The sequence below is a fragment of the Macaca fascicularis genome, chromosome 20, assembly GCF_037993035.2.
Source record: "Macaca fascicularis isolate 582-1 chromosome 20, T2T-MFA8v1.1".
In the NCBI taxonomy this organism is placed as follows: domain Eukaryota; kingdom Metazoa; phylum Chordata; class Mammalia; order Primates; family Cercopithecidae; genus Macaca; species Macaca fascicularis.
In genome coordinates this window covers 12,520,651-12,538,398 of record NC_088394.1, presented here as the reverse complement: position 1 = coordinate 12,538,398, position 17,748 = coordinate 12,520,651, and the positions used below count along the sequence as shown (strand labels likewise).

Here is a 17,748-nt window from a genome sequence, read left to right as displayed (position 1 = left end):
TAGATCACCTGAGGTCAGGAGTTCGAGACCAGCCTGGCCAACATGGACAAACGCCCTCTCTACTAAAAATACAAAATTAGCCAGGCGTGATGGCGCATGCCTGTAATCTTAGTTACTGGGGAGGGTGAGGCAGGAGAGAATAGCTTGAACCGGGAGGCGGAGGTTGCGGTGGGCTGAGATCTCGCCATTGCACTCCAGCCTAGGCAACAAGAGTGAAACTCCGTCTCGGGGAAAAAAAAAAAAAGGTAGCCGGGCGTGGTGGCGTGCGCCTATAGTTCCAGCTACTCGGGAGGCTGAGACAAGAGAACTGCTTGAACTGAAAATGGGGAGATTGCAGTGAGACGAGATCACTGCACTCCAGCCTGGGCGACAGAGCGAGACTGTTACACACACACACAAAAAAAAAAAAAAGGAAAAAAGAAATTAAACCCATCCAAAAAGAGAAAGGAGAAGTATCTCCTAAACATACCTAGAACATCTCTGGAAGGTTCCAGGAGGCACTGGTAAGGGTACCTCTGGGGAGGTGCGTGGAGTGGGAGGAAGACATTACAAAGCAAGCCTGTCCTACCCAAGGGCCGCGTGCGGCCCTGGAGGCCAGGTTTTGAATACAGCCCAACACAATTTCGTAAACTTTCTTAAAGCATTATGAGATTTTTTTAAAGATTTTTTTTAAGCTTATCAGCTATCGTTAGTGTTAATGTATTTTATATGTGGGCCCAGACAATTCTTCTTCCACTGTGGCTCATGGAAGCCAAAAGATTGGACTCCCCTGTTGTAAGATATTCGATTTGTCAGTTACCCAGCCTCCGCTCTTACTTGCTTCTTTGTTTAGCGACAAGGTCTCGCTCTACTGCCTATGCTGGAGTGCAGTGACGCGGATCAGAACTCACTGAGCCTCCAATTCCTGGGCTCAAGATCCTCCATCCTCCACCTCCCAAGTAGCTGGTACTACTGGCGCGCACCACCACGCCGGCTAATCTTTGTATTTTTTGGAGAGATGGGGTCTCGTATATTGCACGGGCTGGTCTCCAACTACTGGAATCCCTCGCCTCGGCCTCCCAAAGCGCTAGGATTCCAGGCGCCAGCCACGCGCACGGCCAGCCACGCTTTTTTGTACAGGATCTTACCTCTCGCCTCTCTGCGAGACCAGAAGCTAAGAGATTGGCTCAGACTCATCTTTCAGTCCCTCACGCTGCTTAACGACGCGCCGGGTGGCTCCCGTGCCTTATATTTCATGGACTCCTCACCAGCCTGGGGTTGGCATCGCCTAAAGTCAACCGGCAGGTGGGCAGTAGAGCCAGGATTCCGCTCTCTGCCCACGCCACGCGCGGCCTTCCCGGAGGCGGGGACCGTGGAGTGTGCGGGACCCCACTGAGCCTCCTGACGGGACTCCCGCCTCAAGGTGCTTTCTTGATTTCTATCGTGTAAGATTGAGGGGACACCCAAGCTACTACTCACACCTCATGGAAAGCGGGAGAAGAGCGGAAGAGCAGGTGCCTCCTCAAGGAACAGACTCTGACAGCAGCCACCGCCCTTAAGTGCAAAACCCTACGCTCGCCCGGAAATGACGCACAGAGGCTCGGTTCCCGCCCCCTCGCTTCCGGGTCCGGGCCTCGCTCGCGCGTGCGCAGCAGAAGCCAGCCGCGGGGTTTCACACCCGCGTCTTCACGAGGTGAAAACAAGATGGAGGACTCGGCCTCCGCGCCGCCGTCTTCTTCAGGCTCGACTGCAACCTCCGCCTCGACTCCAGGGGCCCCGACAGCACGGAAGCAGCTGGACAAAGAGCAGGTGAGTGGTTCCTGGGGAGGGTGGCTTGGAAGCGGGGTGGCGGTGACCTCGTGAGGCGTAGGGTGCCAGAACCTGAGTGCGTGCTCGGCGCACTTCTCCGAGGCTGTGGGACGGTCGCTTGCGGGCCGTGTGCCTCCCCCTTTAAACACTTGGGTGGGCGCCTGCTTCCCCCAGTCCTGCGGCCTGGCGCTCTTGAATTGGGTTGCAAGTGTACCGTGGAGCTAGACGAGATGACCTGGCGACCTGGCTTAGCTTCCCTATCGTTAGCCCTTGACCGAGTCGTTTAGTTTTGCAGGTCTGCTACCCGTTATTTAAAATGGGCCCTTCCACTCCCCGCTATCCAGGATCGGGAGAGGTAATGCGTGTAAAGCGCTTTGACCAGGGACCTGGCACGTGGTGAGAAGGTACTCAGTAGGCCGGGCGCGGTGGCTCATGCCTGTAATCCCAGCATTTTGGAAGGCCGAGGGGGGTGGATTACCTGAGATCAGGAGTTAGAGACCAGCCTGGCCGACATGGTGAAACCCCGTCTCTACTAAAAATACAAAAATTAGCTGGGGGGTGGTGGCGGGCGCGTGTATTGTCAGCTACTCGGGAGGCTGAGGCAGGAGAATTGCTGGAACCTGGGAGGCGGAGGTTTCAGTGAGCCGAGATCCTGCCATTTCATTCCAGCTTGGGCGACAAGAGCGAGACTGTGTCTCAAAAAAAAATAAAAACGAGAGTGCTCAGTAAATGCTAAATGGATGACACTTTGCGCTTTTCGTGGGATTACTGCTTTCATCGTTGAGGGTAGGAGAGGCACGTTTCCCTCTGGCCCCATCTCTTAAGTAGAAGAGGCGTCCTGCAGACAGTGCTGGAAGTGGATACTTAGGCGTGTTTGATGGATTCTTAGATTTTTCTGAATATAAATTGCAAGATCCTCATAGATACGGTTATGGAGGTTACCCCTTGAAATTGAAGTTGGAAGGGAAAAAATAGGTGTGAGAGGGGACAAATGCTAAATTAGATTGAGAACATTTCACTTATTTGTGTAAGTTATTGTGAGAACATTTCACTTATTTGTCAATCTTCACTTTGCAGGTTAGAAAGGCAGTGGATGCGCTCTTGACACATTGCAAGTCCAGGAAAAACAATTACGGGTTGCTTTTGAATGAGAGTGAAAATTTATTTTTAATGGTGGTATTATGGAAAATTCCAAGTAAAGAACTGAGGGTCAGATTGTAAGTTGTGATTTTCTACCTTTGCTGTTTTTATCTGCTTGTTCATTCTTTGTAACTCGAACAATTCCATCGTAGTTTCTAATGGAAACTTTGCAAACTTACAATAAAAATCTGACATGAAGTAAAACAATTACGTCTAAAAGAACCATAAAGGTTTGGCGTGGTGGCTCACACCGGTAATCCTGGTACTTTGGGAGGCCGAGGTGGGCGGATCACCTGAGATCAGGAGTTCAAGACCAGCCTGGCCAACATGGTAAAACCCCGTCTCTCCAAAAATACAAAAATTAGCTGTACATGATGGCGGGTGCCTGTAATCTCAGCTACTGAGAAGGCTGAGGCAGGAGAGTCGCTTGAACCTGGGAGGCGGAGGTCACAGCGAACAGAGATCTCTCCATCGCATTCCAGCCTAGGCGACAGAGCAAGAGTTATCTCAAAAAAATAAAAATAAAAGAACTGTAGGAATTCACATGTGCTAAAATTTTCTAGAAATTTCACCAGTTTTTGACTGGGTGCGGTGGCTCACGCCTGTAATCCCAGCACTTTGGGAGGCTGAAGCTGGCGGATCACAAGGTCAGGAGATCGAGACCATCCTGGCTAACACGGTGAAACCCCGTCTCTACTAAACACACGCACACACACACACACACACACATACACGCACACGAGATCGAGACCATCCTGGCTAACACGGTGAAACCCCGTCTCTACTAAACACACACACACACACACTATCCGGCCGTGGTGACGGGTGCCTGTAGTCCCAGCTACTCCGGGAGGCTGAGGCAGGAGAATGGTGTGAACCCAGGAAGAGGAGCTTGCAGTGAGCTGAGATCCGGCCACTGCACTCTAGTCTGGACGACAGAGCAAGACTCCGTCTCAAAAAAAAAAAAAAAAAATGACCAGTTTTCTTAGAGCTTGGTGAACAACTAACGTAATCAGGTCTGTTAAATCGAAAACCTGGTGTTTGAAAGAATAAAGGTGGAGTAAGTTAAACAGCTTCTTTTTTTTTTTTTTATTATTAGAAACCGTTATCTTTCCATGTTAAGCAAAAATTCTTTGGGGCTACAATTTATTCCTTTGTACAGAGACTACTAAAAACTCCAGTGAAGTCCTTTCTATGAAAAAATCCATGGTGATTATACAAAATGCTTCTTCAGAACATAGGTTGTAAGCATAAGAAATGAGTTAAACCCTCTTATTTTATTTTCTGTAAGATGTGGCATAATTGTGTTTGCTGGTCCCGCTTGTTTTATTCCATGTTTTTGGTTTCGATTCTTTTATCTCTTTTTTTTTTTTTTTTTTTTTTAAGAGACAGGGTCTTGTGCTGTTGCCTAACTGGAGTGCAGTAGTGAGATCTGTGTTCGCTGCAACGTCGACCTCCCTGACCTGACTCAAGTGATCCTCCCATCTCAGCCTCCCAAGTAGCTGGGACTATAGGTGTATGCCACCATGCCCAGCTAATTTTGAAATTTTTTGTAGAGATGAGGGAGATGAGGTTTCACTGTGTTGTCCAGGCTGATCTCAAACTCAAGCTCAAGCAGTTCTCCTTCTCAGTCTCCCAAAGTGTTGAGATTACAGGCTTTAGCCACGGTGCCCAGCCTGTTTCTTTTGTTTTGTTTTTGAGACGGAGTCTCGCTCTGTCGCCCAAGCTGGGGTGCAGTGGCCGGATCTCAGCTCACTGCAAGCTCCGCCTCCCAGGTTCACGCCATTCTCCTGCCTCAGCCTCCCGAATAGCTGGGACTACAAGCGCCCACCACCTCACCCGGCTAGTTTTTTGTATTTTTTAGTAGAGACAGGATTTCACTGTGTTAGCCAGGATGGTCTCAATCTCCTGACCTTGTGACCCACCCGTCTCGGCCTCCCAAAATGCTGGGATTACAGGCTTAGCCACCGTGCCTGGCCTGTTTCAATTCTTAAAAGTTATGTTGTGCTGGGCACGGTGGCTTGTCACTGTAATCCCAGCACTTTGGGAGGTAAGGTAGGTGGATCACTTGAGGCCCGGGAATTTGAGATCAGCCTGAACAACATGGCGAAACCCTATCTCTACTAAAAATACAAAAATTAGCCGGGCATGATGGTGGGCATCTGTAATCCCAGCTGCTTGGGAGGCTGAAGCACAAGAATCATTTGAACCCAGAAGGCAGAGGTTGCAGAGACTCCAGCCTGGGCAACAGTGAGACTCCCATCTTAAAAAAAAAAAAAAAAAAAAAAGTTGGCCGAGCTATAATCTCAGCAGTTTGGGAGGGTGAGGCAGGTGAATTGCATGAGCCCACAAATTCAAGACCAGCTTAGGCTATGCAGCGAAATCCTGTCTCTGCGAAAAATACAAAAGTTAGCTGGGGGCCCAACTGGTACGCGCCTGGAGTCTCAACTGTGCTGGAGGCTATCGTGAGCTGTGGTCACACCACTGCGCTCCAGCCTTGGCGACTGAGCAAAACCCTGTCTCAAAAAAAAAGAAAAGAAGAAAGAGTTATTCTGTTTATGGAGTTGAGTTTTAGAGAAGGTAAAATTCTGAACCAGGCCTGTCCTGATTAAGCTAGGTTATTATAGCACATTAGAGTACGTGTGCACATACAGCAACAGATATATCATAATAATTACATATGCAAGAATTTGGATGTCTTTGAGTATATTTTAATTCTTGCTATATCCCAAGTGTTAATTGATATTTGGGCCTGTGTGTACTTGTCATTTATTTGCCATTGAAAGTGAGTTTTGTTTTTTATTTTGGTTTTGGCTTTTTGAGACGGAGGTTGCCTCTTGTTACCCAGGCTGGAGTCCAGTGGTGCCATCTTGGCTCACTGCAACCTCCACCTCCCGGGTTCAAGCGATTTTCCTGCCTCAGACTCTCAAGTAGCTGGGATTACAGGCGCCCACCACTGCCCCTGGCTAATTTTTTACACTTTTAGTAGAAATGCAGTTTCACCATGTTGGCCGGCTGGTCTCGAGCTCCTGACCTCAGGTGATCCATATGCCTTGGCCTCCTAAAGTCCTGGGATTACAGGCTTGAGCCACTACTACTAGCCATAAAATATATTTTTAAATGTTGTTTGTGGTGCAATATTTGCTTAACTAGCATGACTAAAGGTTATTTAAATGACACTAAGTTTATTGTGTATTCTATGTGATACAAACATGCATAATGTGTGTAATAATGCTTTCCTCGGTTTCTTTTCACATATTTTGTAGGACCTTGCCTCATAGCATTCGATCAGATTCAGAAGATATCTGTTTATTTACAAAGGACGAACCCAATTCAACTCCTGAAAAGACAGAACAGTTTTATAGAAAGCTTTTAAACAAGCATGGAATTAAAACCATTTCTCAGGTAGGAAGCCTGGTTAATATTTTCAAGAGGATTTAATTCAGTCAAAATGATGTCACAAATACATTGCCATATTTCTTAGTATTTTTCTTCTACTTTTCTCTATTTAATTTAATTTGTGGTGGCGTGTATGTCAGTAGCTTTTGTATCTTGCAAATTATAAAAGAGGTGGCTCGTGTCATTCCTCTGTACTTCCACAGCATCTTGTTTTTCTCTGATTTGCTGTTTTGTAGTTGGTGTACTTATCTTTATTACCCACTGGATCTAAGGTATCAAAGTTTTTTTTTGTTTGGAGTCTCACTCTGTCGCCCAGGCTGGAATGCAGTGGCAGGACCTTGGCTGACTGCAACTCTACCTCCTGGGTTCAAGCTATTTTCCTGCCTCAGCCGCCCGAATAGCTGGAATTACAGGCACCCAGCATCATGCCTGGCTAATTTTTATATTTTTGTAGAGACGAGGTTTCAATATGTTGGCCAGGCTGGTCTTGAACTCCTGACCTCTGGTGATCCGGCCACCTCGGCCTCCCAAAGGGCTGGTGTTACAGGCATGAGCACATACAGCAATATATGTATAACAATATATATATGTTGCTGACCTGTATCTAAGTTTCTTTAGCTGGGGCCCTTTCTCATTTGTCTCAGTGTCTCCAGCATGTAGCATAGTGCCTGGCACGTTTTAGGCACTCATGTGTTCATTAAAGTATAAGAGGCATGGCTCTAGGACTTTTTTTAATCCAAATACAAATTGTTGCCTAAGTATTTCTTCCCTCGTTTAGATTCCTAACTTTTTGTTTTTATTCTTCTCTATACTTCCTAGATTATCTCCCTTCAAACTCTAAAGAAGGAATATAAATCCTATGAAGCCAAGCTCCGCCTTCTGAGCAGTTTTGACTTCTTCCTTACTGATGCCAGAATTAGGCGGCTCTTACCCTCACTCATTGGGAGACATTTCTATCAAAGAAAGAAGTAAGTTTCTTAGTAATGACGAGACTTTAGCAGCATGAAGTTTCTAGGTGTGTAAGCATTGTGTTCTGAATGCCTGTGTGTTTTTTATAGAGTTCCAGTATCTGTAAACCTTCTGTCCAAGAATTTATCAAGAGAGATCAATGACTGTGTAGGTGGAACGGTCTTAAACATTTCTAAAAGCGGTTCTTGCAGGTAGGTAAAAGGCATTCATATGTGCCTCCTTTAATCTTGTATTTGACAATGATTTTATATACTTTTTAAAAAGATTTTGTTAATGGCTCCAGATCTTTTTTAGAACTAAAATCTGTTCCTCAGAAGTGATCCATTCTCAGGTCAGGTGCAGTGGCTTATGCCTGTAATCCCAGTACTTTGGGAGGCCGAGGCAGGAGGATCGCTTGAGCCCAGGAGTTCAAGTCCAGCTTGGGCAACATAGTGAGACCCCCTCCCCCACTTACAGAAAAATCAAGAACATTAGCCAGGTGTAGTGCTGCATCCATGTGCTCCCAGCTACATGGGAGGCTGAGGCAGGAAGATCACTTGAGCCCACGAGGTCAAGACTGCAGTGAGTCATGTTCTTGTCACTGTCCTCCAGCCTAAATGACAGAGCAAGAGTGTCTTTTAATGAAAAAAGAAAAAAAAGTTCAGTTCTCTAGAACAATGTTGTCTGGTAGAACTTTCTACTGTGATGGAAATGGTCTGCATCTGTGCTGTCTCATACAGTAGGCACTACTTGTATGTAGCTATTGAGCACTTGAAATGTGGCTACTGTGTTAGGAACTGAATTTTAAATTTAAAATAGGCACATGTGGCTAGTGGCTGATGGTCACTGCATTGAACAGGGCAGCTCCAGATACTAAGGAAAGCAAAGAGAGTAAGATGAATGCTTGGAGAACATGACTAGTTCTGGGCTTTCAGCTTGTCCTCTATTTACCGTGCTACTGCACTCTGGTGCAATCACAGTTCACTGCAACCTCCAACTCCTTGGCTCAAGCAATCCTCCCACCTCAGCCTCCTCAGTAGCTGGGACTACAGGCACATGCCACCATACCTGGCTAATTTTTCAATGTTTTGTAGAGGCGGGGTCTCACTATGTTGCCCCGTCTGGACTTAAACCCTTGGACAAAACTAGTCCTCCGGTCCTGGCCTCCAAAAGTGTTGAGATTATAGACCATGCCTGGCCTCAGCTTGTCCTTTAAAAGCATCATATTACCCCTTAAAGTGAAGATCCACCTCATTCTTGGTTCAACTTCCTATTAAATGAATTCAGCATTTACCCTGTTCATCCACCTGTTTGGTGTCTGTGTTGTTGTATTGGTTTAACCTTACTCAGGACACTGAGCTAGGCGGAGCCCCCACACCTAGTCTACTAGAACAGATGTTTTAGGTCAGTGATTGCTTCCGACCTCTGGCTGAGCAGAGGATGTGGCTCAGGCTATTTTATTAGGCTGAGAAATGGGTTAAGTTTGTATTCTTGGCAGTGTACCAGCTTGGGGGGTAGGGCAGGTTTTAAATGTATTGAAAATACATTTTATGAAGTACTTCACCTTGCTGACTGCGGTGTGGAGATGGGTAGCTACCAGTAGGACAGAGCTGTAGGCCACTGCCCTTCCACCCAGAGATTCCCCAGGAGCCATGCATACTCAGTGGTCACACTCGGCAGAAAACACAGATTTCTTACCTCTGCTCACCAGGGAGGCCTGACCCCAGCAGAGTGTCTCCAGGTAGAGCAGAGCAGGGTGCGGATGGGCAGGACAGGTGGTCTCTGGCGTTGTCTTCTGCATGCCGCGGGGAAGCCCTTAATCAGGTGTAATGAAGTAGCTGAGAAGAGTTAGCCACGGGGCCTGGACCCCTGTCCTTTTGGTTAAAGGCGGATGATGTCAAAGCAGTGGCTCATGGAACTAGTTGGCCAGAAGTCAGGCCGTGTTTATGGGCCCCATCAGTACCTGGGAGGAGGAGATGGCACCAGGAAGGCAGGTAAAGGAGTCTCCTACCACTGGGGATCTTCCAAGGCAAAAGCATCAGCTTAAAGAAAGTTGCAGACAACTGAGAAAAAAAATCATTCTTTTATTTCCTCTCTTACCTTTCCCCAGCATAATAATTTATTTTCCTCTTCCACTTCTGTTCCTCTCTCTTCTTACCCCCTCACCATCTTTCTCTCTGGGATGCTCAGGTGTGCTTGCAGGCAGGTGGTAACAAGCACAGGGATTGGGCAGTACCCAGTCTTTGGCTGAAGAGAGAGGAGCAACAGCCTGTCTCATCCTCATTCCGCAGACACTGTGCCGACAGTGAGCCTGCCTTTTGGCCCCAGCGCTGACCCCTCCAGGTTTCTCACTGGGCTTCTGCCTGCACTCTCTTTCACCTGAAGGGATGATCTTGGTCATAGCTGAAAGACACTGTTCCACCAGGGACAAGAACTGTTTATTCTTGAACATGGCAGCTGGGTGGAGCAGTAGAACTATAGAGAGAGCAGGTGGCGCTCCTGGAGGTAGCTCCCCTTAGAACAGCTTGAAGGCAGACTCAGCGACATGGGTTTGTCTAAGATAAAGGTAGAACCTGCTCTGCCCCTGCCTCCCAATGCTCCTTAGCCTCACAGTCAGGTGCTACCAGGTCTTTAATCACCCCCTCAGCTGGGCATGGTGGCTCACGCCTGTAATCCCAGCACTTTGGGAGACTGAGGTGGGTGGATCACTGGAGGTCAGGTGTTCAAGACCAGCCTGGCCAACACGGTGAAACCCCATCCCTACTAAAATATACAAATTAGGCTGTGCGCAGTGGTTCAAGCCTGTAGTCCCAGCACTTTGGGAGGCCGAGGCAGGTGGATCACCTGAGGTCAGGAGTTTGAGACCAGCCTGACCAACATGGAGAAACTCCGTCTCTACTTAAAAAAGAAAAAAATACAAAAAATTAGCCGGGCGTGGTGGCACATGCCTGTAATCCCAGCTACTCGGGAGGCTAAGGCAGGAGAATCGCTTGAACCCAGGAGGTGGAGGTTGTGGTGAGCCAAGATCACACCATTGCACTCCAGCCTAGGCAACAAGAGCGAAACTCCATCTCAAAAAAAGAAAAAAAATTAGCTGTGCGTGGTGGTGTGCGCCTGTAATCTCAGCTACTAGGGAGACTGAGGCAGGAGGATTGCTTGAACCCAGGAGGCGAAGGTTGTAGTGGGCCGAGATCACGTCACTGCACTTCAGCCTGGGCGACACAGCAAGACTTCATCTCAAAAAAAAATCACCCCCTCATGATGTGACATTTTACTTTAGGTAGAAGGAATTTCTAGTACATGAAAGATGATAATCTTCCTTTAAAATACATTTAGGCCAGGCATGGTGGCTCATGCCTGTAATCCCAGCACTTTGGGAGGCCAAGGCAGGAGGATCACTTGAGCCCAGGAGTTTAAGACCAGCCTGGTGGATCACTTGAGCCCAGGAGTTCAAGACCAGCCTGGTGGATCACTTGAGCCCAGGAGTTCAAGACCAGCCTGGTGGATCACTTGAGCTCAGGAGTGAGAACCCATCTCTACAAAAAATACAAAAATCCACTGGGCTACCTGTAGTCCCAGCTACTCCAATTAAGTGCAGTACGTTGATTGTGCCACTGCACCTCAGCCTGGGCAACAAGAAAACACTGTCTCAAAAATGAAATAAAATATATTTAGAACCTAAAGATTTTAATGGGTTTTTGTTGTTGTTGTTTTTCAGACTGTTTTGCTCTGTTACCCAGGCTGGAGTGCAGTTGCCGGATCTGGGCTCACTGTAGCCTTGAGCTCCTGGGCTCAGGTGATTTTTCTGCCTTAGCATCCTGAGTAACTGGGATTACAGGCATGTACCACCATGCCCAGTTAATTTTTGTTAGTGTGGTAGAGACAGGATTTTGCCATGTTGCCCAGGCTTAATGTTTCTACCTTTTTAAAAGAAAAGAAAAAAAACTTGAGAATTATGTATTTATATTTCTCATATACCTGCCTGGTTTATTTTGAAAAATGGTTTTTTAAAATCTTGTCTAATACTTTTAAATTTCAGTGCTATACGTATCGGTCACATTGGAATGCAAATTGAGCACATCATTGAAAACATTGTTGCTGTCACCAAAGGGCTTTCAGAAAAATTGCCAGAGGTACAGTATTGCAGGAGCATCAATTGATTGTTCATTTAAAAGAAACAAAGTATATGTAGATGATTGTTCATTTAAAAGAAACAAAGTATATGTAGACGATGTTACTCTTTTCTTTGTTTCAGAAGTGGGAGAGCGTGAAACTCCTGTTTGTGAAAACTGATAAATCGGCTGCGCTTCCCATCTTTTCCTCGTTTGTCAGCAATTGGGATGAAGCCACCAAAAGATCTATGCTTAATAAGCGGAAAAAAGTTAGTAGAATTTTAAATACTTATAGAATGATTAATGAAGGGTGTAAACTCAGTCCCTAGGAGAGAGAAGTAGACCATCGTCCCTGCCTGACTTTCCAGTTGTCTTCTGGTTTTCTGGTGGTTATGCTTTTGTCACTTTACATGAAGTAGTTGATATTAGTATCAGTAATGCATGTTAAGATAGAAATATCTTGTATTTATTGATAAATTGGGTGTGTTTTTAACTTTTGTTAGATCCAGTGCTTGCTGATTTTGTTTAGAGAGACAGTGTCTCACTCTGTTCCCCGGGCTGGAGCACAGTGACGCAGTCAAGGCTTACTGAAGCCTTGACCTCCTGGGGTCAAACAATCCTGTGTCAGCCTTCCGAGTAGCTGGGACTACAGGCATGGTCCACCACGCCCAGCTAATTTTTAATTTTTTTTTTTTTTTTTGTACAGACATGGTCTCCCTGTTTCTCAGGCTGATCTTGAATTCTTGTGCTCAAGCAACCGGCCTGCCTTGGCCTCCCAAAATGCTGGGATTACAGGCAAGAGCTACTATGCCTGGCCTGGATTAACTGGTTTTTGAGGGGGCCTGAGTTAAGTTCTTACCACATATTTCCAGTCGTAGATAACATCACCATACGTCTAAATAAAGACCAAAACGCTTAAAACATTGAAATAAATGTGAGATATATATACATTTGAAACAGTAATAAAAGGGATTGACATAATTATTTACCCAGTTATTCCCATCCCGGGTTGTAGGTGGCTGGAGTTTAATCTTTTTTTTTTTTTTTTTTTTTTTTGAGACGGAGTCTCGCTGTGTCTCCCAGGCTGGAGTGCAGTGGCGTGATCTCGGCTCACTGCAAGCTCCGCCTCCCGGGTTCACGCCATTCTCCCGCCTCAGCCTCCCAAGTAGCTGAGACTACAGGCGCCCGCCACCACGCCCGGCTAGTTTTTTTTTTGTATTTTTAGTAGAGACGGGGTTTCACCATGTTAGCCAGGATAGTCTCGATCTCCTGACCTCGTGATCCACCCGCCTCGGCCTCCCAAAGTGCTGGGATTACAGGCTTGAGCCACCGCGCCCGGCCTGGAGTTTAATCTTGACAGCTCAGGGAAAAGAGTGACAGGCACGAGCCACCCCTAGAAAAGGCGCTGTTTGATCACAGTACAAACTCGTACACCTGCATTCATGGGGACTGGGCCTAGGGATGATTTCAACACACCAGTTCACCTGATGTGCACACACATGGGTATGGGAGATTATGCTCACAGATACCTCCTGGGCTTGGTTTGTAGGTTTTCAGTATTAATTGTACTCTAGCAAAAGAAGCTTTTGGAAGGAAAGAAAATTTAATTTTTGCTATTCGTTAGACTGATCTCCTAGTGTTCCTCTCTTTAGCCATGTTAAGTGTGTCCAATGAATTTTTAATTTTGTTTTTGAGACAGTTTTGCTCTGTCGCCCAGGCTGGAGTGTAGTGGCATGATCTCAGCTCACTACAACCCCTGCCTTCCAAGTTCAGATGATTCTCTGTGCCTCACCGTCCTGAGTAGTTGGGACTACAGGCACGCATCACCATGCCCAGCTAATTTTTGTGTTTTTAATAGAGATGGGGTTTCACCATGTTGACCAGGCTGATCTCGAAGTCCTGACCTCAAGTGATCCTCCTGCCTCAGCCTCCCTGAGTGCTGTGATTACAGGCATGAGCCACCACGCCCAGCTGAGGATTATTCTTTACACTCTCTAAACCATACTGTGTTTCACAAAAGTCTCTTAACTATATGCTTTAGATAGTCAGATTCTGAAATGCCAGTATATAATTTACTGCGTAAAATGCATGTTTGGCTGTGAGTCAAAAACTGCGGTTGAGGTTCCAGTGCTGGTTAAGGAGTTTGTTCTTTGTACAGATCAAGGTCCATTCAGGGGCTTATGGATAATCAAAACTGCAAGTGGTAAATCTATGCCGTTTGTTAACCAGCAGAACTGTTCCTGCTAAAGTGTTTGTATGGTGTTTTTTGGTAGGAGGCAAGGAGAAAACGAAGAGAGAGAAATTTTGAAAAACAAAAGGAGAGGAAAAAGAAGAGGCAAGCTAGGAAGTCTGCATCAGTTCTTAGTAAAGATGATGTGGCACCTGAAAGTGGTGCTACTACAGTGAAGAAACCTGAATCGAAGAAGGAACAGACCCCAGAGCATGGGAAGAAAAAACGTGGCAGAGGAAAAGCCCAAGTTAAAGCAACAGATGAATCCGAAGATGAAATTCCACAGCTGGTACCAATAGGAAAGACGACTCCAGCTAATGAAAATGTAGAGGTATTGTTTTAATATTTACTGTTCATAATGGATTGGTTTAGTGGCTACTGTGTCAGGCAGGTACTGTGCTGATGAAAAATACTAGAGTGAACCCAAAGAACAATGAAAGTGATTATCATATGATTTATTGTACTTTTTTTCTTTTCTTTTTTTTTTTTTTTTTGAGATGAAATCTTGTTATATTGCCCAGACTGGTCTTACACTTCTAGGGTCAAAACAGTCATCCCACCCCGGCCTGCCAAAGTGCTGAGATGACAAGTGTGAGTCACCACACCTAGCCCCAACCAGTTGGCTTTTTTTTTTTTTTTTTTTTTTTGCTTTGGTTTTTTTTGAGGATGGAGCCTCAATCTGTCACCCAGGCTGGAGTGCAGTGGTGTGATCTCAGCTCACTGCAACCTCTGCCTCCCTGGTTCAAGCAATTCTCCTTCCTCAGCCTGCCAAGTAGCTGGGATTATAGGCGTATACCACCACACCCAGCTAATTTTTGTGTTTTTAGTAGAGACGGGGTTTTGCACGTTGACTAGGCTTGTCTCGAACTCCTGGCCTCATGTGATCCGCCCGCCTCAGCCTCCCAGAGTGCTGGGATTACAGGCATGAACCACCGCACCCAGCCACCAGTTGGCTTTTACACAGAGAATTTGGGAACCCCTGCCCTACACCATGTGCCAGGGATGTGCAGCTACAGTTGGAGGACTCAGGATTTGCTCCCATGTGTGTCTGCTGTGCTCCTCATGGTGCTTCCAGGAGTCTCTCCCCTCAGTCGTAGGGAAAGGTGGTTTTCCTCTGACTGGACCAGGAAGACCTCTGGGTCTTCACAATTCTTTTTTTTTTTTTTTTTTTTTGAGACAAGGTCTCACTTTGTTGCCCAGGCTGGAGTGCAGTGGCATGATCTCGGCTCACAGCAGCCTCCACCTTTCAGGCCCAAGCAATTCTCATGCCTCAGCCTCTTGAGTAGCTGGGATTACAGATAAGTGCCACCATGCCCGGCTACTTTTTGTATTTTTAGTAGAGACGGGGTTTCACCATGTTGACCAGCCTGCTCTTGAACTCTTGGCCTGAAGTGATCCACCTGCCTCAGCCTCCCATAGTGCTGCGATTACAGACATGAGCCACTGCACCTATCCCTCATTCTTAATAGTGAAATACAGCTTATCTCTGTCATCATACTGAGGTGTACCTTTTGGGGGTTAACTAATAAAAACAGTACCTTGGCCATGTGCTGAAAAAGAGTAACTTGGCCGGGCACAGTGGCTCACGCCTGTAATATAGCACTTTAGGAGGCCAAGGCAAGTGGATCACCTTAGGTCAGGCGTTCGAGACCAACCTGGCCAACATAGTGAAACCCTGTTTCTACTAAAAATAAAAAAAATGAGCAGGGCGTGGTGGCACGTGCCTATAATCCCAGCTACTCGGGAGGTGGAGGTTGCAGTGAGCTGAGATGGTGCCATTGCACTCTAGCATGGGCAGCAAGAGCGAAACTCCGTCTCAAAAATAATAAAAATAAAAACAGTAACTCCTGGAGTTAGAGTGTCAGGTGTTGTGGCTTTTTCTGTATTAAACTTTCTTTTTTTTTTCCTAGATTCAAAAACATGCCACAGGAAAGAAGTCTCCAACAAAGAGTCCTAATCCCAGTACACCTCGTGGGAAGAAAAGAAAGGCCTTGCCAGCATCTGAGACCCCAAAAGCTGCAGAGACCCCAGGGAAAGGCCCAGGGAAGAAGCAAAAGATCAAAGAAGAGGCAGTGAAGGAAAAAAATCCTTCACTGGGGAAAAAAGATGTGAGACAGACTCCAAAAAAGCCAGGGGCCAGGTTCTTCACCACTCTTAGTAAATCTGTGAGAAAAGCTTCCCACACCCCCAAAAAATGGCCCAAAAAACCCAAAGTACCCCAGTCGGCCTAAAGTCAGTGATTCAGCCGGAAGGAAACTTCAGTGCTGCCTCCAGAGCTTCTTAGAAATACTCAGCTCTTGACCCTCTTTATAAGTAACCTTCTGCAAACGTCAGGCCTGGACTTCGATTTTTTAAAACCTCCATAAGTAGTCCAGGCACGGTGCCTCATGCCTGTAATCCTAGCACTTCAGGAGGTCGAGGCGGGTGGATCATAAGGTCAAGAGATTGAGACCATCCTGGCCAACATGGTGAAACTCCATCTCTACTAAAAATACAAAAATTAATTTGGCATGGTGGCGAGCGCCTGTAACCCCAGCTACTAGGGAGGCTGAGGCAGGAGAATTGCCTGATCCTGGGAGGCAGAGGTTGCAGTGAGCCGAGATTGAGCCACTGCACTCCAGCCTGATGACAGAACGAGACTCCATCTCAAAAATAAATAAAAATAATAAAACCTCCATAAATAATTTTGACACATGTTCCTGGGTATAATAATATATTTTTAAATTGTCCTTCTGTGTATTTGCTAATACAATAGAGGAAAAATAGAGTGCTTCTCTGTGGTGGTTCAGCACTTTGGGAAGCCAAGGTGGGAGGATTGCTTGAGCCCAGGAGTTTAGGACTATCCTGGGCAACTTGGTGAAACCCCATCTCTACAAAAGAAAAAAAAATAGTGTGGCATGGTGGTGTGCACCTGTGCTCTCAGGCTGAGGTGGAAGGATCAAGTGAGCACAAGAGGTCGAGGCTACAGTGAGCCACCATCACCCCACTGTGCTCCAGCCTGGGTGACTGTGAGATTCCGTCTCAGAAAAAAGTATAACGTTGCTTTGCTTCTGAGTAGACACACTGTTGGCTTTCCAAATCACGTGGGTCTGACTGGAGGTCTGGGATGTCACCCATCACATACATTTGTGGTCATCCCCAAAGTGGCCCAGTGAGGGCCTCACTGTATGAGAATACAGCTACAGAATTCAGGAGAAGCATGAGTTTCTTGGCTCTCATGCTGAGTTTGTTGGTCTAAGCTTAAGAGTCACTGGATTAGCATCCATATGGGAAGGGAAATTAACATGGAGTCATTTATACAGGCACTGAATTGAATCCTACCTACTGGAGGCAAGAACGTGATTTATCTTCCATAAGCCTTCCCCTCTTCCTCGTTATTCCTCAGTCCATATGGACTTGCTTATATATGACAACTCCAAGGAAACTTGGAAGAGTAGACTACTGAAGTTTCCACAATTGTCAAGTATATTCTGAGGCGGTAAAGTTTTTAGGTACTCGGCCTTTCACTGGTTGTGAATTGGTATGCATCTGTAGTAGTAAGCTACAGATTCACTGCAGTGCAGGAATGTGCTTGCATGCAAAAGAGTGAACTGCTTTCAGAGATGATGTGGGTGCCAGGTGCAGTGGCTCACATCTGTAACCCTGTTGGAGTGATCAGACCCAACACCAGGTCGTGAGGGTGACGAAGTCTGGCGGAGTCAAAGGATTGAGAAAAAATCTGAGAGAGAGAAAAGTGGGACCGGGGACCATCGCCATTGTGGAGGCTGCGAAGGCCCTGAGCACTGGGAGCCCATGCTGTTATTGGTAATCCAACAAAGAAACAGGTGGTGAGAATGTGGAGGTGGAAAGGGCGCGTTGCATTAAGCACATGATTTACAGATGTGATGGTTTAGCATTTGTTCTGCTACTTGAGATAATGGAGAGCAGGTTGTTTTAACTGAAGATACAATTGATCCTGGGAGAACAAGGAGCCAGCAAGTCTAGACACGTTCCAGAGCGACAAGCCCTGGATTCTATCCAAGCCACGAGGGATTTTATGCCCTGGGCTTAGATTATGGCGCATCAGGGTAGCCTTCCACCCTTTAGCACAGAGCTTGGTGTTCCAGAGGCCACAAGGGGTTTTAGACCCTG

At 46.5% G+C, this 17,748-nt stretch overlaps 1 protein-coding gene and 1 long non-coding RNA gene across 3 annotated transcripts in view; one reads left to right on the top strand and one right to left on the bottom strand.

The window, feature by feature from the left end:
• Positions 1-1,549, bottom strand: part of LOC135968852 (uncharacterized) — a 41,369-nt gene extending 39,820 nt beyond the window's left edge. The window contains exon 1 of the long non-coding RNA XR_012429307.1: positions 1,461-1,549. This is a non-coding gene — a long non-coding RNA (uncharacterized lncRNA). The remainder of the gene's footprint in view (positions 1-1,460) is intronic.
• RSL1D1 (ribosomal L1 domain containing 1) lies at positions 1,550-16,298 on the top strand. 2 transcript variants are annotated; one of them, XM_045382984.3, is made up of 9 exons: positions 1,654-1,788; positions 2,866-3,005; positions 6,195-6,333; positions 7,147-7,295; positions 7,386-7,487; positions 11,315-11,408; positions 11,531-11,656; positions 13,661-13,948; positions 15,528-16,298. In XM_045382984.3, the coding sequence occupies exons 1-9, from the start codon at positions 1,684-1,686 to the stop codon at positions 15,846-15,848; spliced, it is 1,464 nt and encodes a 487-aa protein (XP_045238919.2). In that variant the 5' UTR covers positions 1,654-1,683; the 3' UTR covers positions 15,849-16,298. The 2 variants fall into 2 exon arrangements, with proteins under 2 accessions (XP_045238920.2, XP_045238919.2); XM_045382985.3 differs by lacking the exon at positions 2,866-3,005 and having other exon boundaries at positions 1,550-1,788.
• The last annotated feature ends 1,450 nt before the right edge of the window (positions 16,299-17,748 follow it).

Coding starts and splice junctions, on each gene's coding strand:
- RSL1D1 (XM_045382984.3), top strand. CDS start 1,684: ATGGAGGACTCGGCCTCCGCGCCGCCGTCTTCTTCAGGCTCGACTGCA. Junction 1,789..2,865: donor AGCAGCTGGACAAAGAGCAG/GTGAGTGGTTCC, acceptor TTCACTTTGCAG/GTTAGAAAGGCAGTGGATGC. Junction 11,409..11,530: donor TTTCAGAAAAATTGCCAGAG/GTACAGTATTGC, acceptor TCTTTGTTTCAG/AAGTGGGAGAGCGTGAAACT.